Raw genomic sequence first — 25,355 nt, 5'->3', positions numbered from 1 at the left:
AGCTATATGACTGAGAACGCAGGGGAGGGTGATGTGAGGAAGTCCAAAGATTATGAAAGTATGATTTATGAATATCTGTAATTTCTTTTCTTATCTTTTACTCTTTTTTTATTCTTACTTTTTTCTTATAATCCTACTTTGAATTTTTCTGTTTTTTTTGTATGCTTGATGTTGTTTTTGTTGTTTAAAATTGCAATAAATATTTTATAAAAATAAAGCACTCTTAAGTGCAAGTAGATAAATAGGGACCGCTTTCTAGCGGGAAGATAAACAGTGTTTCCGTGTGTGGCGCTGGTGCCGGCTCGCCAGCTGCAGCTTCGTCACGCTGGCCACGTGACCCGGAAGTGTCTTCGGACGGCGCCGGACGGCTCACGGCCTCTAGAGCGAGATGAGCACGCAACCCTAGAGTCGGACACGACTGGCCCGTACGGGCAGGGGTACCTTTACCTTTATACATAGCATGTGAAAGAAGCACTCCAGTAAAAAGTGAAAAACATGGAAATACAGTCATGCCTATTGAAATAAATTGTTTTCTAAATGGGTGTGAAGCTGGAGGCATTTTTAATTCTATGAGAAGCATGATCTTGCCTTGTTGTCAGAGCCATATAGTTCATCTGTCTGCCTTTTGGGTGGAAGTCATCCTGCTTAAACCACAAACTTAGATATATTTGTTAGATAAGCCTCCACACATTTCCTTGGACCAGGCCGTGATGCTGCTGAGCTGAGACAGATGTGAGGCGAGCTATTTAAATTAAAGTGCAGTAAAGCATTAGCATGTGTCTGTGTGCATTTATATGCATGTATATGTGTGCATGCATGTGTGTCTGTGTGCAAGTCTCCCCCCCACCTCCCCCCAAAAGATATGTCTGTAAAATCCCAAGCACATAAGCTTAAATCTGAAATCGTGACTCTTAATTTTTTGCTTTCCATTTTTTTCCATTTTCAAGTTGAGGAAATGAATCAAAAATACATTTACAAATTGGCTCGCCTGTTGGCAGTAGGGGTCAGAAGGTCATGACTCTGCAAGAGTCTCCTCAGAATTAGTCACCAGACGCATAAGATTTTATCACTTTATTTTTTTTGCTTTTCGGTTTTATGTAGGAATGTTACTGCTATGAGCAATGAATTTTTATTTTTTTAAAAAGCCTGACAGCTTGAAACTGGAACACCAAGAGTGCAGCTGAGATCTTAATACCTTATTTTTTGGATGGTTCCATTTTGTTTGCAAACAGATAGGCACATAACTACCCAAGTTCACTAGTGGATGTAATCATACTCCTTCTTACAGTTCCTTACCTGTCAAGTGTTTTTATGTTGGAGGCAGCTGCATGCCCTTCCTGTTTTGTCTTTCTGTGCTACTTTGTTCTGTAAACTTTCTCTGAAAATGATAGGTACTTTGGAATATGTTTTCTACAAGCAGTTGATTGTGTTGGTATAAAAAATGGAGAGAGGGCAACCCCGTAAATTTGCCTTACATTTCATTAGAGAAATCATTGTGTCCCATGTAAAGGTAAAGGTAAAGGGACCCCTGACCATTAGGTCCAGTTGTGACCGACTCTGGAGTTGCAGTGCTCATCTCACTTTATTGGCCAAGGGAGCCGGCGTACAGCTTCTGGGTCATGTGGCCAGCATGACTAAACTGCTTCTGACGAACCAGAGCAGCGCAGAGAAATGCCGTTTACCTTCCCGCCGGAGCAGTACCTATTTATCTACTTGCACTTTGACGTGCTTTTGAACTGCTAGGATGGCAGGAGCAGGGACTGAGCAATGGGAGCTCACCCTGTCACGGGGATTCGAACCGCCAACCTTCTGATTGGCAAGTCCTAGGCTCTGTGGTTTAACCCGCAGTGCCACCCCCTCATCCCCTGTAGTTGCCACCAAAAACATTCGTACATTTCTCTAGAAATCCAAGAAACCCAGTTCTTGTTTTCTGTTAGTTTTGTCCAGAGGATGTTTTTTTGTTATGCAGGCTGTGAACTTGCTGGGTTTTTGCACACAGTTAATGAACTAAGGTGGTAAAGATACATCTGTAATGGCTTTGCCATGAACACAAGTGAAATGATATCCACATGGCATTTGTTCTTTGTTAGCCTCACCTCTCTGTTTACAAAAAAGGGTTTCCTTTCATCAAAGTTCTCACCGGTACTTTTCTAGACAGTAGAGCAGAGTAATATAGCCCCATGCTGCACATCTCAATATGTGAGTTTGTAAAACTCTTCCAACAAGCCTTCTGAGTTGAGATCTTTTCCAGATCTGTATTGAAATTGTTTGAATGTGTTTTATTGTTTTATCGCTTATTGTTTCCTGCCCTGGGGTGCTTTGAGAGGAAGGGTGGGGTATAAATTCAATAAATAAAAATATATAAAATAAAACTGTTCTAGACTGGCTGATCAAACCAGTTGGTAGGTGAGTTTCTACCTGTAGCTAAAGCTCTAGATGGGTGGGTGTGTCTCTGGTCTCCGGTGGTAGGAGAGCCCCATGATGATGGAATAAGTTCCTTCATAGACTACTATGGGACTTGTTGCCATGTTTTTATCCTGGGATCTCTTTCAGTAGTGAACTAAGAGTTTCCCTCCTTTTTGTACTATTGCACTCTTATCACGTGTTTTCCTTCGAGTATAGAGGTTTTCTAAAAACGTGAATCATCACAGCAATGTAGAATGCTTTTGTTCAGCCAGGCAGCCATGTCTTTTCCCAGAATATTACCCTGGTTTTCCATTTCCCTCTACACTCCCTCTGCAACAGTTCAGGCATCATTCTGTGGTGAGCAGATTGTGCTTGGCCTTCGTTGGGTTATTTTTCTCTCCCCTCAGAAGCATTTATTTTGTACTTATGCAGGTTTTGGGTGTTTCCATGGGCCTGCTGATACCTCCTCCTTGTGAGTGGATGGTACAATGATTTTCCTATTGTAATACAGGAAAATAAATCCTTTCCTCTACCACCCCTGTTGCCTCCAATAGGAGTGTGTTTGCTTATGCCATTCGTTTTGTAAGTGTGACTTAGGAAGCTGGAACAAACTAAGCAAGAAGCAGCTCACTTCATTGCTCATCTCTCACCGTGGCCTGAGACCACCCCTGCTTACGTTGGCACCGCTGTGATGGTCAAGCGCTTGCAATCACCTTAAAAGTTATCTAGTGCAATGTGAATGTTGCACTGTCATAACATCGCTATGCTGGCTGAACTTTGAATTATGCCCATTAAGGGTAGGAAGGCAGTGGACATGTGGTTCATAAGTTCTGAAAGATGGCTATGCGTGTGCTAATTTTTCTCTCTTTCTGGTTTAAGGTGACCCAAAAGGAGAAAAGTGTGGGAAAACCTGTATAGAAGAAAGAGATGATCAGTGGTTCGGGGTGAGCTTGTCAAGACAGCCAGGAGAAAATGGATCGATTGTTGTAAGTACTGCCTTACATTCCCCAATATTTGGGGGAAGGATAATATCTCAGTGCTTTTCATGCAGATGTTTCCTGGTTCGATTCCTGACATCTCCAGGGAGGTCTGGGTAAGAAGCTTAGTCTGAGATTTTGGTGAGCTGCTTGCCAGGTTGTCTAGATGACATGGAGCCAGATGAGTTAATGGTCCCATTCAGTGAAAGGCAGTTTCTTGTGTCTTAAGTGCTTTCTCTTCAGGCGACCTTCGTGATCATCACACTTTCTTTTTGTCTTTAATTAGGCCTGTGGACACCGATGGAAAAATGTATATTATATCTCAGCGCACAAATTTCCCTACGGCATTTGTTATGAGATACCTTCCAATTTTCGGACGCTGCTGAGTCGAAGAATATGTCCTTGCTATATGGGTAAGTGTCGGTGCGGCTGGACAGATAGAAGTAAATGATGCTTTATGAGAAACACTCATTTGCAGCAAGCAAATGCTCAACATTCTATAACTGGGAAAGCCAAATGCTGGCCTCCAACTTTTAAAAGCTTTTTTGAGGCTGCCGTGATTGCTATGAAAAACAAAAAAAAATCTTTAACAAAAATGAGGCAAGGTCTTTTAAATGCACTGTTATAATGGGTGTTGATTATACAATGATTATGATTACAAACATGGCTTTATCGTTGTTATTTTTTTAAAAATCCTCTTACCCAATGATTCAGGCATCATCTATATAGGAGGCCATGTTGGAACCTTTAGGGAGATTGAGGGACAGAGAAGCAACCCAGCTATTCTCCCCCTGGAGTGGTTTCCTGCATGATATCACCAAGGCAGGAGAGGCAACAGCCTCAGAGACTTGGTCAACAGAGTCTGATTCTCCCTGAAAAAAAATACTTGCCCTGAACTTTAGTCCAGAGTGGAGTTGAGCTGTTGACAATACTAGACCACCATTGCTTTAGATACAGCACATGCCCTGGAGAAATCATGTCCTACCAGTTCATTGTGCAGGATGGAAGGAAATTGATTCCTTCTATTCTGCTTCCCACATTTGACTCTAGACCAGCCTCCCCTAACTTGGTGCCCTCCATATATTTTGAACTATATCTTTCATCATCCCTAACCGACATGGCTACTGGCCAAGAATGACAGGAGCAACATTTGGAAGGCACCAGGTTCAGGAAGGGTGTGACTAGGAATGAGCAAAGTGTTTCTCACTGGGACATGTGGTGGCTTGCCAAGGCACTCCTTGACTTTCTTTAGATCAGTGTTGGGTCTCCAGCTGTTTTGGACTACAACTCCCATCAGCCCTAGCTAGTAAAACCAGTGGTCAGGGATGATGGGAATTGTAGTCCCAAAGCAGCTGGAGACCCAAGGTTGGGAAACACTGCTTTAGATCCATACTTTGACATTGTGCCATCACTTCGCATAAAGTTCTCTAGTTCTTCCTACCAGCGATTTCCTGAAATTATAGATGGGAGGGGCAGAAACAGCAGTGCTACCAACACATCTTATCTGCGAAGCCTGTTAAAAACAGTGACATTGGCATTCTAGCTGATTAGAACGAACTGTGTCAAAAATGAGTTTGCCGGTTTTATTGGAATCCTTTAAACCAGAGCTTTGAAAGCAAGGTTGAGCAATGACAATACATTTCGAATAGGACCCTTTTCAAATCCCTTATTCTTCTGATATCATTAAGTGGGATATTGCCTTGCAATGTTGGATGCCAGGAGTTCTAGTTAATCCCAAACTCCTTTATCAAACAGCTGTGGAGAATTTGTGATATTATTCATGGAGGATTATTGTTTTCAGTTGCTTGTTGTTTATACATACTCTCTGTCCCCACCCCCACCCTATATTTTGTTGTGAATATTCAGATTACTGGAGCAAATACGGAGACAAATACGGATCATGCCAGGCTGGGATAATGTCATTTTACACAGAGGTGTGTGTTTTAAAAATATTGCTTTTCTGTTAAAGCTTTGGATATGTGTGTGTTTTATCCTTTCATTGTATATTAGTCTCATTGTAGACTGAGGGCCACATTGCCTTCTGAGGAGGCATCCAGGGTCCAGAGGCAAAAGGAAGTGGAACAACACACTCTTCTCTGTCCAGGCAAGCAAGAGGCTTTGTCTGAGTTCAAAGGCAAATTTCAGCCTGGCAAAAACACCCAATGAAGGAGTGAAGCAGGGCCAATGAGGGGTATGCCCGGGGAGATTTCTGTATGTGGGGAGCACTACATACCGAGGCCAGGAGGGCTGCTTTTGGGCTCTAAACTGAGATTCCACACAACTGCATGTCAGGAGTGAGCTGGCAGTAAACAACACCGTTCAAGTTGTTGGCAAAAACACAATCTGCACATACTTGGTGGAGTGTCTGTGCAAAGCACAGTTGCCGAGACTGAAAGTCCCCTCCTCCCCATAGCCATTTGCTCCTTTCCTTTCCCCAAGCAATTGGAGACTGCGCCTGCGTGAAACCAACCTCTCCTCCACCCTTTTCATGCCTCTTCTGGTTCTGGGAGATGAGGAAGGGGGCTCATCGCAACAGGTGACACCCACGACTCTACACCAGCCTGACTCAACTTTGCCTCTTGGCTGCCCTCATCCTACTCTCCTGCTTCAGCTTCTGCCTCTGATTCTGGACTTCTCTCTGCCACAGACTCTCCCAGCTCACTAAGCCCTGTTACCCCTTCAGCTTCTGACACCACCTCCTCCCAAGACCCATCCAACCAATAATCCCCCAGCTCTGAGCCTTCTTCCCTTGGGGGTTCCCCAGCTGGAAACTCCCACCATTCCTCTGTATCCAACCAGTCTGTGGCACTGCACTATTGTCATGTTGCTATGCCAAAGCTCTCCCCCACTCACACACACACACCTTGTGTTCAACACACAGGTCATTGTGTCACATGGCTGGGGCCCTTATTATACAGCAGCTACAGCTGCTATTTTATTATTTTTTTGGTCCCATAGCTTCACCTTGTAATTGCAAGGGAGTCAGGGTTGACCTATGAGCTGGCTCTGCTCCATTCCTGAAGAATGCAGTCATGCTTCAGGTGCAGTCGTATAAATGACTACTTGCGTCATTGCCAGTGTAAGCCAAACTACAGACCACTGTTCCAAAGGCAGTGTATTTTGGAGCAGAATGAGTACTCCACAGCACAATTTTTAACACACACCATGAGCTGTATTTTTTTTTTTAATATAGACTTACCTTCTTTATTTCAAAAAAGATATAAATAATATAACGGAACATAAGATTTTATTGCCTGATTCAGATTTAACCTATCCATAGCAGTAATAAGTTCTGAAAGCATTCCCTTTGGGGTTGTAAAGATCACTGTACTTCACTGCGCATCTTTATGTTCTGTATAAGAACTATGAGTTCTTAAATAATCTGCAGAGGAGGGCGGTTTTTCATTAGCTTGTAGCCCATTTGGAGTTGCTTGCAGACTTAATCTTTAGCAGAGGAAGAGCTGGTATATTTTCAAATATAGAAAAAGAAAGATAATGGGCTTTGACTTGATTGTACCTACTGAATGACGTTACCAGTTGAACAAATGTGTCTAGGGCTAGGTAATGCTGCAGGCTTTAAAGCAGAGCAGGAATAAATATGAATCACTCTGATTATCTTTAAGAACTTAAGACTTAAGCTTTTTGTTTTCTTCCAGGATTTAATTATTATGGGAGCTCCAGGATCATATTATTGGACTGGATCCATCTTTGTATACAATAAAACAGCAAATACCTACCTTTCATATGTAGACGACAATAATCAAGTAAAGTCTGGGAGTTATCTAGGTAACTGAAATATGTTTTGTCAATATGCTTTAACTTTGGTTTAATACAGTTTCTGAAAGCATGCTATCTATGATTGTTTTTGCTATTCATGATAGAAATGCTAGGGGGAAAACCTGTTAGCACTTGTTTGTGAGAACAGAAACAAGGGCTCATCCAGACTTCTATTTATTCTGGGTTTCTAGACAGAGGAAACCCAGAGGAAATATAAAATATAAATATATTGTGATTGTTCTGACATGAAGGGTTTGAGTAAGTTTCATTTTTGTAGTCAGAGATGGTTGTGCATCATGAGGTGTTGACCACAACTAGCAGGCCCAAGAGGGCAAACTGAGAGGATCTTAGCATCCATACTGCAGGAAGGGCAGGAAAGTTCATCCCAGTCTGCTCTGTGGAGGGAAAATGGGGATTGCATTTGGAAACCTTGCATCCCAATGCATGTCTGACCTGATCCAGGAGAAAGCGAGAGAGAGAAATGCCCACATGCATCTTCCCTACTGGATTACAGCATGTATCTTCGAGATGAGCAAACTTGCCTTGACCCTTCTGAATATGCTTAGTGTATCTTAATAAATCTCAGTGATATTCTTCTCTCCCTTTCATTCTGTATAAGCACATGCCCAATTCATTTCACTGCATTTAGGCTTGTTGTTGTTTAGTCGTTTAGTCGTGTCCGACTCTTCATGACCCCATGGACCAGAGCACGCCAGGCACTCCTGTCTTCCACTGCCTCCCGCAGTTTGGTCAAACTCATGCTGGTAGCTTCGAGAACACTGTCCAACCATCTCGGCCTCTGTCGTTCCCTTCTCCTTGTGCCCTCAATCTTTCCCAACATCAGGGTCTTTTCCAGGGAGTCTTCTCTTCTCATGAGGTGGCCAAAGTATTTGCACCTCAGCTTCAGGATCTGTCCTTCCAGTGAGCACTCAGGGCTGAATTCCTTCAGAATGGATAGGTTTGATCTTCTTGTAGTCCATGGGACTCTCAAGAGTCTCCTCCAGCACCATAATTCAAAAGCATCAATTCTTTGGCGATCAGCCTTCTTTATGGTCCAGCTCTCACTTTCATACATCACTACTGGGAAAACCATAGCTTTAACTATACGGACCTTTGTTGGCAAAGTGATGACTCTGCTTTTTAAGATGCTGTCTAGGTTTGTCATTGCTTTTCTCCCAAGAAGTAGGCGTCTCTTAATTTCGTGGTTGCTGTCACCATTTGCAGTGATCATGGAGCCCAAGAAAGTAAAATCTCTCACTGCCTCCATTTCTTCCCCTTCTATTTGCCAGGGGGTGGTGGAATAACCTCCTTATAGCAGTCCTAATAGGAAAGTAGTTCCCATTTTACAGCTGGAGAAATAAAACTGAGGCATGAACTTGCAGCTTTTTTGACAAGTGTTTTTAAAGGATAGGTGCCTGTTAGCTTGCAATAGGTAAGGGCCAGTATGTGCCTTTACCCCCAGCCACCGTGTCGAGCTTTCAGCAGAGCAGCTTGCAAAATGGCATTAATGGTGACATGCCAAAAGCTGAATTTTCCACAAAGTGTTGGGTGTGCACAACCAGATATCTAGTGATACACAGCTGAGCCTGCTTTGGCTTTTTCAAGCCATTGTCTTGATCCAAGAAAGCTGTGTGAATCAACACTGAAGTATTTATTAAATGAAATAATTTCCTTAACTTCATTCATTTATTGGGGATTGGGTGGAATGTTGCATAGAACCCGGGACCTTTACCGCGATCTCTCACTGCTCTCTTAATGGACAGGCTACTCTGTTGGAGCTGGTCATTTCCTGTCGTGGAATAGTTCTGAAGTAATTGGCGGTGCACCCCAGCAGGAGCAGACTGGTAAAGTAAGAATTAATATATACATGTATACACATCTCTCACAATGATGAGAAAGGAATTTGCACTTTGCAGCGGCAAAAGAGAGTTGGCTGTCAGACCTTCCATGACAGCCAAGTAACAAGAATCAGATTGATATGTATGACTTGTTTGTCCCTATGACCACAGCTCTCAATGTTGCATTTGAGCTGGGAAGTGGATGATGGCATTCAAAACTGTGTACACTTAACAACAGAAGTTGCAGGAGCTGACACCTCTGAGCTGTCAGCCATGTGCTGCTTTGCTGCAGTAAAGGAAGGCAGTGGATGGAGGCACACCTGCAGGGCTATACATTTAGCCCTGCCTCTACTGTCATGCTGAGAATAACTTCTGTGCTGCAAGTCTCCCTCCACTTTCCCAGGCAAGGAAGAACCTTGGGCAGCATTACTTGCTGCCCTGTTGGCCCCACAGCTGCTTCCTCCACACTTGTCCCTCACCTGTGCATAACACATGAAGAGAGCTGTAGTTAACCCAAGGTGGAGGGAGGCTTTTGCTGAGCTGCAAAGCAGATCTGATAAGGGACAGCAGGGAATGGTGCAGTCTGTGAACAGTCGTACCTTGGAAGTCGAACGGAATCCGTTCCGGACGTCCATTCAACTTCCAAAATGTTCGGAAACCAATGCTCGGCTTCTGATTGGCTGCAGGAAGCTTCTGCAGCCAATCAGAAGCCACAGAAACCTCATTGGACATTCGGGTTCCACAGAACATTCACAAACCGGAACACTCATTTCCGGGTTTGCGGCATTCAGGAGCCAAAATGTCCACCAAGTCGTTCGGGATCCAAGGTACGACTACTGTATTCCGTGGTGGGGGTGGATAACTTTTTTTTTTAAAAAAAACCAAATTCAGCTTAAAAGTCCAAGCTCTGGACATAGCTGACCTTGCAACAAAGCCCAGCATCAAGAGCAAAAAGACGCAGTATGAAAACACTGGTCTTGTGTGCAGAGTTGCCTTGTGGGCAGCTTTCTGGGGAATGTGTACCAATGATAAGTGGAGCCTATCAGAGGGAAAAATGGGCAGAGCAATTAATGCAAATTTGTACAGCAGGCTAGTTTCTACGCGTGCTCACACATCCCTCCACCCAGGCAAGCAAGGGGGCATCGCCGGATTTCAAGGACACATTCCAGCCCGGTAAACAAACATACTCAAGGATGGTGCAAAGTAGGGCTGGTGAGGGGTGTGACCTAGAGACAGTGGGTGTGGGTGAGGAGGAGAATCAAGAGGCCGTGTGGGGAGGCCAGGAGGGCCACATTTGGTGCCCTGGCCTGAGGTTCCCCGTTCCTGCTATTGGAGGTGATCAGATGTTGCCATTGCCAAAGGGAGGGTATTGAGTTGATAGCTCCTTGAGCTTGAATGCAGAGTTGAAGTGCTGTTCTTGGCCAGCTGGTTTTGGTTTGCCTCTTTCTACTGCATGTTGAATGCTTCCCCCTCACCCCACATACCCAGTTAACTTATTTATCTTTATTTTAGGCATACATTTTTAAAATCGAACGGAAAAAGCTTTCGATTTTGTCTGAATTAAAGGGCAAAAAGGTAATGCATTGTTTAAAAGTTGAGACTGTTGCCTGCAGCGTTTTCACCTTGAGGACTAGCTAATTATTTCTCTCTCTCTCTCTCTCTCTTGTGTATGGCCAGCTTGGTTCTTATTTTGGAGCTACTGTCTGCGCTGTGGATCTCAATGGGGATGGGCTCTCAGACTTACTGGTTGGCGCCCCAATGCACAGTAAAGTCCGGGAAGAAGGAAGAGTGTATGTTTACATCAACTCAGGCTCCGTAAGTATTGCTTTGTTGGTAGTTTGATTCCAAGGGGTGGCTGGTGTTCTGTTCATAGGACCAGCTTTTCTCCACAGGGCTCTTGAGCCTTTGACAACTTCCTATAGGGGGAAATGTAATGAGCAAAGGTTTTTCTGGCATCGGGATGTGGTGATGGGGAAAGCGTCCCCTGATGAATTTCACTCATTTTATCACAGAAAACCTACCAGAAAAAAATAGCAACACTTGTGCAGTCATTGTCCCATCATATGTTATGAGTAAACACTTTATCTCATTGATACCTGCATGTATTGAAAAGACTAGGACCAATTTAAGCAAGGGCAAGGAACTGAAGCCTGTCTGGAATATGCAGTCACACGCGAGTAAAATGCGTGTGAGCGGGGGGATTGCCTGTATGACAGGGGGAAGTGTGCATAAAAATACTTTATGTTAAGGAAAATTGCTGGAAAACCATTTTAAGCAAAATTGCATACGAAAATTGCATGAGGCGAAATTTGTCCTGAAATGCTGACAAGCTTTTATGATACCTTTCTAGAAAATAATAAGTTGAAAACGGATTCAGAAATGTGGAGAACTCAAAAAAGACCATAGAAATGAGAAACTGAAATTCATAGATTTGTTCATCCCTACCTGCAGCCCCTCCCACCCCAAAAACAAATATATTAGGTGTTGAATGTCTGTAGTGGTGAACTTCTCTGTTAAAGTTGACTCTCCCCATGATTATTGTTATACCCCGCCCATCTGGCTGGGTTTCCCCAGCCACTCTGGGCAGCTTACAGCATATCTAAAAACATAATGAAAACATCAAGCATTAAATACCTCCCGATACTGTAGAAGATGAGCATTGTAAGTTGCACAGGAAGCTTGCTTTTATAGAACAAGTTCCCTGATGCAGACATTCTTCCCCCACCATACAAAGAGGGACTAATGACAGAGACATTCAGGAAGTAACAGGGCTAAAGACTTGCCCCTGCTCTCCCCGTCACACAGTACAGGTATGGAAGGGAGACGGATTGAGTGAATAAGGCTGCTGTGTACCATATAGTGCAAAAAAACCAAAAAAAAACAAAAAAACAGTTAACCTGGCTTTGGTAGAACAATATATGAAGAGTAGCAGGTTTTCATATGAATCTGTCAAAATGAGTCAAATAAAGGCTTTATGCTGATGGCAATACAGTGGTACCTCGGGTTACATACGCTTCAGGTTACACACTCCACTAAGCCAGGAATAGTGCTTCAAGTTCAGAACTTTGCTTCAGGATAAGAACAGAAATCAGGCTCCGGCGGCACAGCAGCAGCAGGAGGCCCCATTAGCTAAAGTGGTGCTTCAGGTTAAGAACAGTTTCAGGTTAAGAACGGGCCTCCGGAACGAATTAAGTACTTAACCCGAGGTACCACTGTACAGAAACAATAATATATTGCTCTATTAATTTGAAGTATGCAATTAATTCTCTTGCTCCAAGTTTCACTGGTTTCCAAGTAGTTAACTTCGGCTCACGTTCCACACGGAAACACTCTTGTGGAAGGTAATGTGTTGTTCTTGTGTGTGTAGCATGTTGGTCTCCCATATGCTGAAGATTTCAACATGGACTGTTTCTCTTCTGAAGTGTTTTCCTTAATTGTATCCCCATACAATAGGAGCCCTGCTACAAAGTAGAAGTATTATTTCTTTTCCTCTAGGGAGGAAATATGCTGGAGCTGGAGACGGCACTGGCTGGGAGTGATTTGTACGCAGCGAGGTTTGGAGATGCCATTGCCAATTTAGGAGACATGGATAACGATGGCTTTGAAGGTATAATGTCCTAATGATTTAAAACTAGGTATTATGGAACTTAAAATGAATTGTGTGTGTGTTTATGTCATACAGAGTTCAGTATAGATTACCAAAGTTTGTATATGATTGCAGCCTCCTTTAACTTAACCTCCCTTTGCCTGGCTTGTGTCGTGGGCTGTGGGATGTTCACTTGTTTAATTGCTAAATATTTTCAGTTTCTGCATTTTGTGTGCATAATGCACCATTCTGGAGACTGAAAATTTCTTTCGTAAATAAAAGTCCTGTTTCTGCTTTGTTTTAAAAAGCGCGATGCATTTTGAAGCAACACATTCCAGTTCTCTTTCTGCTTGGATCATTTACTTTAGCTATTCGAACAACAATCTTGGAGATTTAGGTAATCGTGAAGACTATTATTCTTATGTCTCTGAATTTTCTGTAGGAATAAAACTACTCAGGCGCATAAATAAGTTTCAATTTACTTAAAACTAGTTACCTTCATTTACCTTTTAAGTGCCCTACTCATAACAAAAGTTCTAATTGGTTGCTTAGAGATTTTTAAAGGAGAAAAGAAGTGTCAGGTGTAAAATGAATGCTAACTTGGTATCCTGTCTTATACCAATGAGAGCGGAATCCACCAGAATTGTCACAGAGATTCCACTGACCATTTTTCAATCATTTCTGTGGACTTCAGGTATCCATATATAAGGACAAATTCTGAAAGTTCATTCAGAAATGGAGTTTTGGAAGACCTGAAACCATACTTGTGATTATAACACTGCTTATTTTGGAATCATAGGTTATAGATCTGCAGTGGACAGTCCTCCCAAAACTTGTGGGGTACTACTATACTTGAAGCAAGCTTCCTGTGGCTTCACCTGTTAACCTCATCCAGAGTGCCTCTGGGCATGTATGGAAGGTTTAAATTCAGAGAGCCGTGGCAAACTTGGGTTCAACTGGTGCCACCAAGCAGCTGGCCTACAGGGGCTACATACAGCTCTTAACATTCTCCAGTTTTAAGTAGGCTGCAGAGCTGATGGCCATTAAAACATTAAAACACCCAATCCTACTTGTGGAAGCTAAGCAGTCCCTGGATGGGAGAAATGGCTAGGAATCCTTGGAATGCTGAAGAGGTGGAGATGCCTTAGAACAGAAAGCAAGGGGGACTTCAGTATGCCAGCATGCATTTCTGAAGGGGGCAGCAGGCAAGGCACTTGGGGAATCTAGCTTTGTGGGCAGGAATGGGTGGCAGCGATTAACCTAAGCAGCATGCAGGGTTGCCAAAGGAATCCTGTTTTTATTTTAAGAAGGAAAACTTGATGGTTCTCCCGATTTGGGTGTGTGTGTGTGTGGCAACCACCAAGGCATAAAGATTGAGACCTACTTTTCCTTACTTTTTAATATCAGCTGAAGAGCTTAGATCATGCGTAGGCAAACTAAGGCCTGGGGGCAGGATCCGGCCCAATTGCCTTCTAAATTTGGTCCGCAGACGGTCCAGGAATCAGTGTGTTTTTACATGAGTAGAATGTGTCCTTTTATTTAAAATGCATCTCTGGGTTATTTGTGGGGCATAGGAATTCGTTATTGTTGTTTTCCCCAAAAAAATATAGTCTGGCCCCCCACAAGGTCTGAGGGACAGTGGACCTGCCCCCTGCTGAAAAAGTTTGCTGACCCCTGGCTTAGATGAATAAAGGCTAGGGGTGGAAGAGAACTTTATTCAGTCTGCACTGATCTCTTCACATCTTCTTTATGTTAGACTCTTCTTCCAGCTGCCCCCAGAACATTCAAGACACCTTTTTAATTAACCCCCCCCCAAAAGCAGGGAAGATAAGTAAAATTTGTTAAATCAAGTTCAAGCGAATCTTTTGCTCTAGAGAGAGGCTGCTGTCTTCCCTGGGCTTGCCTTAGGATATACCTGCATTGATTGTACTGCCACAGTCAAAGTCCTTCATCTATCACTCTCTTCAGAGCCCCATTGTTGTTAATAGTTCTTGATAGGCCCATCATCCATGCATCTGCCTAATTCTGTAAAAGCATATCTAAGCTAGTGGGAAGCACAGCACTTACATTACTATCAAATTCAATAAATCATGGACATTTCCAACAAGTCTGTTTTTTCAGTAACTGTGCTTCATTCAGCTGGTGGTGATGCTTCAGCCTCTGCTAAATAAATGTGTTTTTGTTTGACATTGTTTTTAATTTGCTTTAATCTGTACTACTTGCCATTTTGATTTAATCATATCCCTTAGGCATCACTTGCATAATGACTTTCATTCTCAGCCATTAATGTTTCTTATCGTCTTCAGGTTTCTTGCACATTAATGTACTGAATATCTAAATTTATTTGCTAGGCAACTCAAACAACATTTACATTTCACACTCTCCTCTGGATCTGCTTAATTAACATTTGTTTTGTAGGTAAAACTGTGTGATATTGAACTAGAGCTACTTCCTGGAAATTATTGCCCTCTTCTCTTTTTTCTACCAAACCTTAGTCAAGTTAGAAATGTCTATACACACCTCCTTTCATCACCTCTTGCAGGCTTTTTAAAGTGAAATGATAAACTATGCACATGTGTTACTTTTAATATTTTAGGTTCCCCACTTTCAGATTTTATTGAAATAATGGAAGCAGAAAAAAATGAACTATGTGTTAAGGAACATGCCAAAAACCCAGTGAATTTTTTACAATATACAGTAATCCTTAATATTTAAAGATACCCGTGGGAAACATGAGTAAACTTAGAAACTTTGGGATGTTAACTGCAATATGTACTGGAAAGAAATCCACAAACCATCATCCATAGGCATGAGAAGGTGTCTGTATGGTTTGTATGTATGGTGGAAGGGAACCATGAAGGAAGTAGCAAATTATTTGGGGGATGGGGCTTTAGAGAGAATAAGGAGAAACTGTAGCTCAGTGATAGATCATCTGCTTTGCATGCAGAAGTCCCAGATTCAGTGCCCAGCATATTCAGGTAGGGCACAGAGAGTCTGCTGTTGGAAATTCTGGAGAGTTGTCACCAGCAACGTAAGCCAGGCAGACCAACAGTCTGTCAAGCTAAGACTAGGAAGGGAAGGACTTGTACATGTGATATACGTATATGCACTGCAAAGTTGGGCTTATGAGAAGTGACCTATAGTGGACATCACTTGGTCTGCACAGGCTGTTGGAGGTGTGCGCCTGCCCTGTGCAAACTGACCCCTTTCACCAGGGACCACTTAGTGGTGGAGGGCAGGGGTTTCAATTTGCAGCATGCATTTGTCTCTCGTCCATTTGGTCCATGTGGCGACTTGATAAGTAGATGCACAATTCTGAAGGCCTGTACGATTGGCCCTCCCATGCTATACCATGTGATTTCAAGAGCCAACCATGTAAAGGATTTTTCAGAAGCTGCAGTAGCCTTTAGGCAATATTTGAATTGGGCTCTAACTAGATAAGTGGGAAGCTTTTAATGTGAAACATTGTACTTGAAGATGGCAGGGAGCATTTGTTGTTGTTTAGTCATTTAGTCGTGTCCGACTCTTCGTGACCCCATGGACCAGAGCACGCCAGGCACTCCTGTCTTCCCAGCCGCTTCATCAGTTCTGAATCTACTTGTACTTGTCCTCCTCTCTTCCTGAGTAGCATGTTGGACGCCTTCTGACCTGAGGGGCTCATCTTCCAGCGTCATAACTTTTATATGCCTGTTGTCTTTGTCCATGGAGTTATCTTGGCAGGGATACTTGAGCGGCTTGCCAGTTCCTGCTCCAGGTGGATCACATTTGGTCAAAACTCTCCACTATGACCTGTCCATCTTGGGTGCCCTGCTCGGCATAGTTCATAGCTTCTCTGAGTTATTCAAGCCCCTTCGCCACGGCAAGGCAGTGATCGACAAAAGGGGGCAGGGAGCATAGGCAGAGATTTTTATCAAGGAAGGGGGAATGAGAAAGTTGAAGGCAAAAGTAAGTTTTTGCCTGACTGATGATAACAATGTCTAAGTTGCTAGTTATCCTGTTTTAACCTGGAAACTTGGGACAGGTTGCAGCATTAAACTAGAGAAACACAATTTTGGGGGCTTGTGGGTAAAGAAATAGAATTACATTCTACAGAAAACCACAGTGGCTTTGACCACAAATGACTTGCAGAAGTCTAAGCAAGAAATGGCTGTGGTGTTCTGTTTTTGAAGATTGCATGGCTAAAGATGCTGACCTCGTCCAGGGGTCATGAGGAGTGTAGCTGAGCTGATGATTCTATTGGGGGGGGGGGTGTTGGCATGGCTCCTGCGAAGCCTTTATACAAAGATAGCTCTAGCAAGTTCAGTTGTGAGACCATAAAGAGCTATTGCAAAGTGTGTGTGTGTGTGTGTGTGTGTGTGTGTGTGTGTGTGTGTTGTAATCCCCAGCTGCATTTACAACTGATATAAGACTAGGAATGTTTCCTGAATAGAAATGTAGTGTTTGCAAGAGAGGCAGCTACTCTCTTCATCACTTTCCCTTCATTACAGGCCAATAAGATCAAATTGTGAAAGCAAAGCTGTGCTTCTTAGAGAGAAACAGAGCAAATGAGAAGTGTGTCCTGAAATCCTGTCCTTACACGAAACTACAGGGAGAAGATGGCAATACAAAGCAAGACAAACAGAAACTGAAGCATGCTATGTGCTTCCTCCACCACCCTGGAGCTTCTTTGTCCAATGTTGCTTTCCCTCACTCCCACCCTGTCAAGCAACTATCCTTGCACTAATTTATGCCACTGTTCTGTGAACAGCTAATAGTGATGAGATATTGCCATCTTTCCACTTGGTGTGAGCAAATCTTTACTTTCCTGTCAAGAAATCCAAACAAACCATGCATTGGAGTAAACGTTATTAAAATGTGTGTGTAGCTAATATGCTAATGCGTCTTCATAACGTTGCATTGAAGTATGTCACATCTATTTTAACAGATGTAGCCATCGGGGCTCCACAGGAAAACGATTTGGAGGGCGCAATTTACATATATAATGGCAGGAAAGATGGGATATCACCAACCTTCTCACAGGTAGGTCTGTTTTAGCCACTACTACGACTGTTTTAAGGGACGCGGGTGGCACTGTGGGTTAAACCACACAGCCTAGGACTTGCCGATCAGAAGGTCGGCAGTTCGAATCCCTGCAACAGGGTGAGCTCCCATTGCTCAGTCCCTGCTCCTGCCAACCTAGCAGTTCGAAAGCACGTCAAAGTGCAAAGTAGATAAATAGGTACTGCTCCAGCGGGAAGGTAAACGGCGTTTCCGTGCACTGCTCTGGTTCGCCAGAAGTGGCTTGGCCATGCTGGCCACATGACCCAGAAGCTGTACGCCGGCTCCCTCGGCCATAGAGCGAGATGAGCGCTGCAACGCCAAACTTGGTCACGACTGGACCTAATGGTCAGGGGTCCCTTTACCTTTACCTTTACCTTTATGACTGTTTTAGCAGAGCTGCTGTCATCATAGCAAGTAGGAACATATAAGTGACACTGTCTCTGCCTAGAAGGCTTGCAATTTTTGAGGCAATGCTTTTGCCAGCAACCCAAGAGGTCACCGGCATACGAAATGACAAACAGATGGGGTGGGAATGGGAAGTCACTAGAGGAGGGAAGAGATAGGGAGAAAGGAAATAACTCACTATAGCTGCTGCCATTCATTTGTTAGAAAGTATTTGTTGGAAAGTTAGAAGCTGCTGTTGCGTCAATCTTCCTCCACAACTCGGTAGATTGTGTAGCAAAAAGACAGAAAGCAAATTGTATGAGTCGGGACTGGAAGTATCTGGGACATTAATAGAACTCTGGGTGAGTGGTTCCCATGTCTGAGAAATTGGTTAATTGCCTAAACTGAATGTGCTCACACTCCTTCTGAAGGACCAGGTGTGCAGTCTAGGGATGCTTTTGGATCCATTTTTGTCACCGGAGGCCTCAGGTTGCCTCAGCGTCTTGGAACATTTCTTAATTGGTTTTATAACATACATTTTTAAACAGTCAATTTCATTTATATATATATATATACAGTCGTACCTTGGAAGTCAAACAGAATCTGTTCCAGAAGCCCGTTCGACTTCCAAAACGTTCAGAAGCCAAAGTGCATCTTCTGATTGGCTGCGGGAAACTCCTGCAGCCAATCGGAAGCCATGGAAGCCCTGTCAGACGTTTGGGTTCCAAAGAACTTTCTCAAACTGGAACACTCACTCCCGGGTTTGCGGCGTTCGGATGCCAAGTACCAAGGCATTTGGGATCCAAGGTACGAGTGTGTATGTATGTATATATATATATGGTCAACTGGTCAACATGTTTTTAAATTCTGGCTATTATCAATTCATTTTAATGTATCTTTTATGTAAGCTGCTTAGAGCTTTTTATGATTAAGCAGCAGGCAGATTCAACCCAAGATGTTGTCTGGTCCAGTGGTCCTTTTAATGGGGCCCCAGTGAAAGCAGCACATCATGCCAGGCCTTGCTGCAATGTTGTAAGGTTAACACTAGCACTAAGCCACAGGAGAAGCACCATTCCCAGTGAGGCACATGCAAGCCCTCCAGCTCCCATCAGCCACAGCCAGTAAGGAATGTTGCCAGGAATGGTAGAATGTTGAGACTTGAACAGCATCTAGAGGGCTCCTGGTTCTCCAGCCCTTATTTGTTGGCAAAATTGATTTAACTTACAGTGGTACCTCAGGTTACGACCAGTCCTGCTTTCGAATGCTTGGAGTTATGAACTCCACAAACCTGGAAGTAGGTGTTCCGGGTTGCAAACTTTGCCCCGGGATATGAACGCAATCCGCTTCCGGGGCCGCGGGAGGCCTATGTAGGGAATGTGCACCTTGGGTTAAGAATGGACTTCCAGAACAAATTAAGTTTGTATACCGAAGTACCACTGTACTTTCCGTTGTTGGTTAACTGTAGTCACTAATGGTACTTAACGGGGGGGGGGGTATTCCTCCAAAACTTTTTTTAGATATACAGTGGTACCTCAGGTTACATACACTTCAGGTTACAGACTCCGCTAACCCAGAAATGGTGCTTCAGGTTAAGAACTTTGCTTCAGGATGAGAACAGAAATCGTGCTCCGGCGGTGCAGCAGCAGTGGGAGGCCCCATTAGCTAAAGTGGTGCTTCAGGTTAAGAACAGTTTCAGGTTAAGAATGGACCTCCGGAACGAATTAAGTACTTAACCCGAGGTACCACTGTACTAAAAATATCAGTCTTTTTCTTTTAAAATTTTTTTTTAGAGGATACAAGGACATCAGATCAGCAACAGTTTACGAATGTTTGGTCAGTCTATATCTGGGAGAATTGATGTAGACAACAATGGATATTCAGGTGAGTTGAGCATTTTGCTTTGCTTTTTGTTTCTTTAAAGCAGTAGGAACGAGCTTTGCTGTATTTCGTACCCATCCTTCTTTAAAACATCCTTGAAAGCAGGATGCAAACTAATAAAGCAAAACAGGAAAACAACATCACTAAAACACTCAACAACCCACAAAACATTAAAGTCCATAAAAGATTAGTAAAACGAAACAACAACAGAACCAGTGAAGGTTACAAAATAATCAGAATGCCTGAAAGTGAATTAGTTTCAGTTACCAACTATCCCACTATCCCTAAAATTGTGGGAATATTCTGTGATGTTTCATGCTGCATTGGTAGTGATGGTGCCTATGAATGATTTCCTCTCCCATTGCCCACTGTTGACAGCACTGAATTTGTTTAAAGATAGTAGCAACTTGTCAGATGAGAAGGCCATTAAATGTGCAGTCCTATACATTTCCACTCAGAAGTGAACTCTATTTAATGGGATTTAGTCCCAGGGAAATAAGTACTGGGTTGCAACCCAGTACTGTTATCCTGCGTTCTTCTTGCTCAGGAACATGCCCTATTGAACTTAGCAGAACTTACTTCTGAGTAGCTATGCACAGGCTAGGCTGCTTATCATAACAGAATTTTTTTTAAAAAAATGTTTTCAGAAAGGGAAAACACAGAAGAACAAGGAGGTTAGCCTTTCAGTTTTTAAATGTAATTCATTCTTTTCTTTATTAAAATTCTTTCCCACCCTGTCTCCAAAAATGCTTGAGGTATAAAGAATGGAGATTGAGCAGCCGCTTAACTATATGGTGTGATGCAATGACTGTGGAATTATTTTAATGCCAAGAATAAGAGCAACGCAGCTCCATCTCTATGACTCTGTTTAGGAAGTTCCGATAATATATGTTGGCTTAATGTATCCTCGTATCCCCTCTCATTAATAATGTGCAAAGAGTGATTTAATGCAGTCCAGAGGTGAATAAATAATAAGGGGATTGTGCATGAGAGAAAGTTTTCTGGTGACTAATGATCATCTTCAATCTGTGGGGCGCTTTTTTTTTCATCTACAGATGTGGCAGTTGGTGCTTTCCTGTCAGACTCTGCCGTGCTGCTGAGGTGAGTCCAACACACACACACACCGCATACCATAATTGGAGACAACTGGACATAATGGTGAATTATGAGATGCAATTAAATAAATTTGCCATGTGCTGCTGACCTCATAAAGCTCTCAATTAAGCTCTGAACTTGGTCATTAAGCTCTGGAATGTGACTCCAGAATGCGAGTTCTGTAGAACACTGGAATCGCACAATGTGTCAACATCTCTAAGAAATGATCTGAGCGGCGAACATCTCTGAATCTTGTGCCAAACAATATTTTGCCATCGCAGGCTTGGCTCCTAAGTCAATTAAAGTTAGGTTTTGTTTTCTCAAAACTTGGGATGTGGAAATGATAAAGCAGCACGCACGAAATTATAAACATTACGAAATTACAAAATTGTGACTATGAATTCTTCTTGCTTTTCAGGACAAGGGCAGTCGTCATTGTTGAAGCATCCTTAAAACATCCTCCCTCAGTAAATCAAACTAAACTGGACTGTGTGTTAAATGCACAGCCAGCTGTGTGTGTGCACCTGACACTTTGTTTTAGCTATAATGGCCGAACAGTTCCAGGTTACATAGGTAAACTATTAGCTAAATTCTGTATCATTATTTCTCAGCATACTTTATTGATGGTGTATGTGCCTCAATTGCTCTGCTCTTTTTTCTTCTTCTTTTAAATGGCTTACTGCTGATGGTTAAATGGAATTTAATTACCTACTAATCTATCAAACTGAAGCCAGTTGGTTTCCATTATTATTTTTGGCACTGAATGATGTGTTCCAGATAGGAGAAAGCATCGCACAATAGCTGTACTGCGTAGCTCAATAGTAGACAGGATCAAGAATGGCTGATAAAAAATATTGGAATATGCAGAGGTGGCAAAAATTGACAGCACTGATAAAAGATACAAATTTAGAATCTTTTAAAGAAGACTAGAAACCATTTCTAGTCTGTATTAAAAGTTGTTTTTCATATGCAAAGACCACAGTGGGGTTTGAAGTGTAAGAAAACAACAGCATATATTAAGAAACATGTCAGAGAGGATGAAATTAGATAATTTTACCCAGCCTGTGGAATGCCATCCCATCAGATGTCAGTAAAATAAACAACTATTTGATTTTTAGAAGACATCTGAAGGCAGCCCTGTTTAGGGAAGTTTTTAATGTTTGATGTTTAATCGTGTTTTTAATATTCTGTTGGGAGCCGCCCAGAGTGGATGGGGAAACGCAGTCAGATAGGTGGCACAGAAATATTAATAATAATAATTGTTTGTAATGTATGGATATGATTTAGGTTATAAACATTGATGAGTGGGAAGTCACTAGTTTTGCTGAATTGGAATATAATTGTTGAGTAACAAATGTAATTTTCTACATTGAAAATAGAATAAAAATTTATATATATATATATATATATATGCTTTCGTAGATTTTCACGGGTACAGGAATGCAGGTTTTGGTGTCTTCGGGTATCTTCCCGTGTAAGAGTTGGGGTGTCTAGGCGACGTTTCGACGAGGTCTCACTCGTCATCTTCAGGCTGGTGCTTTCGGCTTCTTGTTACTGGAACAGAGCAGGATCTCAGTGTTTGAGTTCCTATAAATACTGTTGAGGGGGTGTGGTGTATAGCCTCCAACGTTCTGGGCAGAGAGGAAGTTCCCAGGTTAGTGTGTCTTTTCTTCTTTTGTTCATTAATTACTTGAGGGATATCTTGAGTGATTTCTTGAGTGATATTCTGAGTACCACTTAGGAGGGTCATTAGGTGTGGATTAGTTGCTAAAGCTTTCGTGTCTTGACCTCTTGACCTTGTGAAGAGTTTTTTCTGAGAAGATGGCTGTACTGCACTTAGTTGTGCTCTGGCTTGGCTTCGTGTATAGGGGCGAGCTGTGGTTTTGTGCCCTGTGCCAGCCAGATCTGTGTAGGGATTGCAGGGGGGTGCAGCATCCGGAGGTGCCACTATGGTTTGGCTACTGGATGGTGTCTGTAATTTATCTGTGGAGAGGGTCTGGGTTTGGGTCTGGTGTGGTTGATTGGAGATGGCGTTCTGTGTGCCTCTGGTTCTGGTGTCGGTTTTTGTGGGGAGGGCTATTTTCCAGATGTCTGGCAGGCGGGACGTATCGTCACGCTTGTTCATGTTGTGAGGGTGTTTCTCTATCTCGATGGCTTCCATGATTATTCTCTTGTGGTGGTGTTCCATGTTAAAGAGCAATTTGGAATCTGAAAAATTAATTTCGTGTCCTGTTTCTTTCATGTGTTGGTAAAGAGAGGAAGTTTTTTCTTCTTTTTTGACGGCATTCTTGTGTTCTGCGATACGTGCATTTATTCGTCTGTTTGTTTGTCCAATGTACGTGGCTGGGCAGACTTTGCAGTCCGCACATAAGACAGACACACACACCAACAAACTCCACAAACTAGAGAAACGCCAGAAGCCCAGCCACCCTCCACAACAACCCATGAAACAAACAGTACATAACATATCAGACAGGATCCTCACCTCAACTGAAACCAAAGTACTCTCCAAAGGTTTCAACTTTGCAGTCGCCCCGAGACGCATCCCCACGGAAAACATCATATGCGGAGTCGAAGCTAGCCTAACCAAAATCAACCCAGATGAAGCCAATAAAATCAGACTTGAAGTCACCAACATCCTCTGCTCCAGCAAACCACCCAGAAGCAATTTACACAAAGAAGAACAGAAAGCACTCAACAACCTGAGGAAAGACAACAACATAATCATTCTCCCAGCAGACAAAGGTAATGCCACTGTTGTGATGAACACATCGGACTACCAAGCAAAACTATCAAATCTACTCCAAGACCCTACCTACCAACCTATAAAAACAGATCCCACCACCTATCTGGAAAAAACCACCAAATCCAAAATAAAAGCCTCTCCTATCAGTGAAGAAATCCAGCTAAGAATCATCCCCAGAGAAAAATCATCCAGATGCCCCAAACTCTACGGTCTCCCCAAGATACACAAAGAAGGAACACCACTCAGACCAATAGTCAGCTCCATAGGCTCACCTCTACAAAATCTCGCTAAATTTCTCGCTAAGCAACTTCAGCCCTATGCAGAATCTATCGCTTCACACGTTACAAACTCCTTCCAGTTCATAGAAACAATAAAGAAGCAAAACCTACATCCCGACGACCTACTTGTGAGCTTCGATGTTGTATCTCTCTTCACACAAGTGCCCATTAATGAAGCCTTGACAGCCATTCAAAACAAATACAATCCCCCCGAATACATCCTGGACCTGACCAACCACTGCCTAACCAACACGTACTTCATCCACAATGGACAAAGATACAAACAGATAGAAGGAGCACCTATGGGATCACCCCTCTCACCGGTCATCGCAAATCTGTACATGGAACACTTTGAAACCAATGCTTTAGACAAGTCAGAACACAAACCCAAACTTTGGCTCAGGTATGTTGACGACACCTTTGTAATTTGGCCACACGGGAAGAAAAAACTAGATAGCTTCCTCACACATCTCAACAGCCTACACCCCAAAATACAATTCACTATGGAAATAGAAGCCAACAACCAACTTCCCTTCCTTGACGTCCTAATCTACAAAAAACCTGATGGCTCCCTAGGACACACTATCTACCGGAAAAAAACACACACCAACCGCTACTTACATGCACAATCACACCACCACCCTGCACAAATAAACTCCGTAGCCAAGACTCTCATCTCCAGAACCAAACGCCTGGCTGACAAAGACCACTTGACAACTGAGTTACAGAATCTTTCAAATGTGTTAATCGCCAACGGATACCAGCAAAACAGGGTTACGAAGCTAATCCAAAAAGAAACACCCCCCAAAAAGCAAGACACAGAAGAAAACAATGGCATGGCCCTCCTTCCTTATATCAAGGGCACTACAGATAAAATTAGCAAAATCCTCCATAAACACAATATCAAAACAGCCTTTTGCACCAACCAAAAAATAGCCAATATCCTCAGAAACCCCAAAGATAAAATCCAGTTAGAAAACCAAGGGGTCTATGAAATACCCTGCAAAGTCTGCCCAGCCACGTACATTGGACAAACAAACAGACGAATAAATGCACGTATCGCAGAACACAAGAATGCCGTCAAAAAAGAAGAAAAAACTTCCTCTCTTTACCAACACATGAAAGAAACAGGACACGAAATTAATTTTTCAGATTCCAAATTGCTCTTTAACATGGAACACCACCACAAGAGAATAATCATGGAAGCCATCGAGATAGAGAAACACCCTCACAACATGAACAAGCGTGACGATACGTCCCGCCTGCCAGACATCTGGAAAATAGCCCTCCCCACAAAAACCGACACCAGAACCAGAGGCACACAGAACGCCATCTCCAATCAACCACACC

The 25,355-nt window shown here is 42.9% G+C and overlaps 1 protein-coding gene across 1 annotated transcript in view; it reads left to right on the top strand.

The window, feature by feature from the left end:
• The window catches only part of ITGA4 (integrin subunit alpha 4), a 61,308-nt gene that overhangs the window by 7,513 nt on the left and 28,440 nt on the right, over positions 1 to 25,355 (top strand). Inside the window, exons 3-14 of the mRNA XM_081206259.1 lie at positions 3,286 to 3,392; positions 3,670 to 3,796; positions 5,250 to 5,317; positions 7,040 to 7,169; positions 8,924 to 9,009; positions 10,511 to 10,573; positions 10,676 to 10,813; positions 12,494 to 12,605; positions 17,509 to 17,603; positions 19,799 to 19,889; positions 20,942 to 20,987; positions 21,400 to 21,554. Coding sequence (XP_081062385.1) covers positions 3,286 to 3,392; positions 3,670 to 3,796; positions 5,250 to 5,317; positions 7,040 to 7,169; positions 8,924 to 9,009; positions 10,511 to 10,573; positions 10,676 to 10,813; positions 12,494 to 12,605; positions 17,509 to 17,603; positions 19,799 to 19,889; positions 20,942 to 20,987; positions 21,400 to 21,554 — 1,218 coding nt within the window. The remainder of the gene's footprint in view (positions 1 to 3,285; positions 3,393 to 3,669; positions 3,797 to 5,249; positions 5,318 to 7,039; positions 7,170 to 8,923; positions 9,010 to 10,510; positions 10,574 to 10,675; positions 10,814 to 12,493; positions 12,606 to 17,508; positions 17,604 to 19,798; positions 19,890 to 20,941; positions 20,988 to 21,399; positions 21,555 to 25,355) is intronic.

Source organism: Podarcis bocagei (genome assembly GCF_964188305.1).
Source record: "Podarcis bocagei genome assembly, chromosome: 1".
NCBI classification, from domain to species: domain Eukaryota; kingdom Metazoa; phylum Chordata; class Lepidosauria; order Squamata; family Lacertidae; genus Podarcis; species Podarcis bocagei.
The sequence above is the reverse complement of the archived record's forward strand: the minus strand, read 5'-3'. Positions and strand labels throughout refer to the sequence as shown.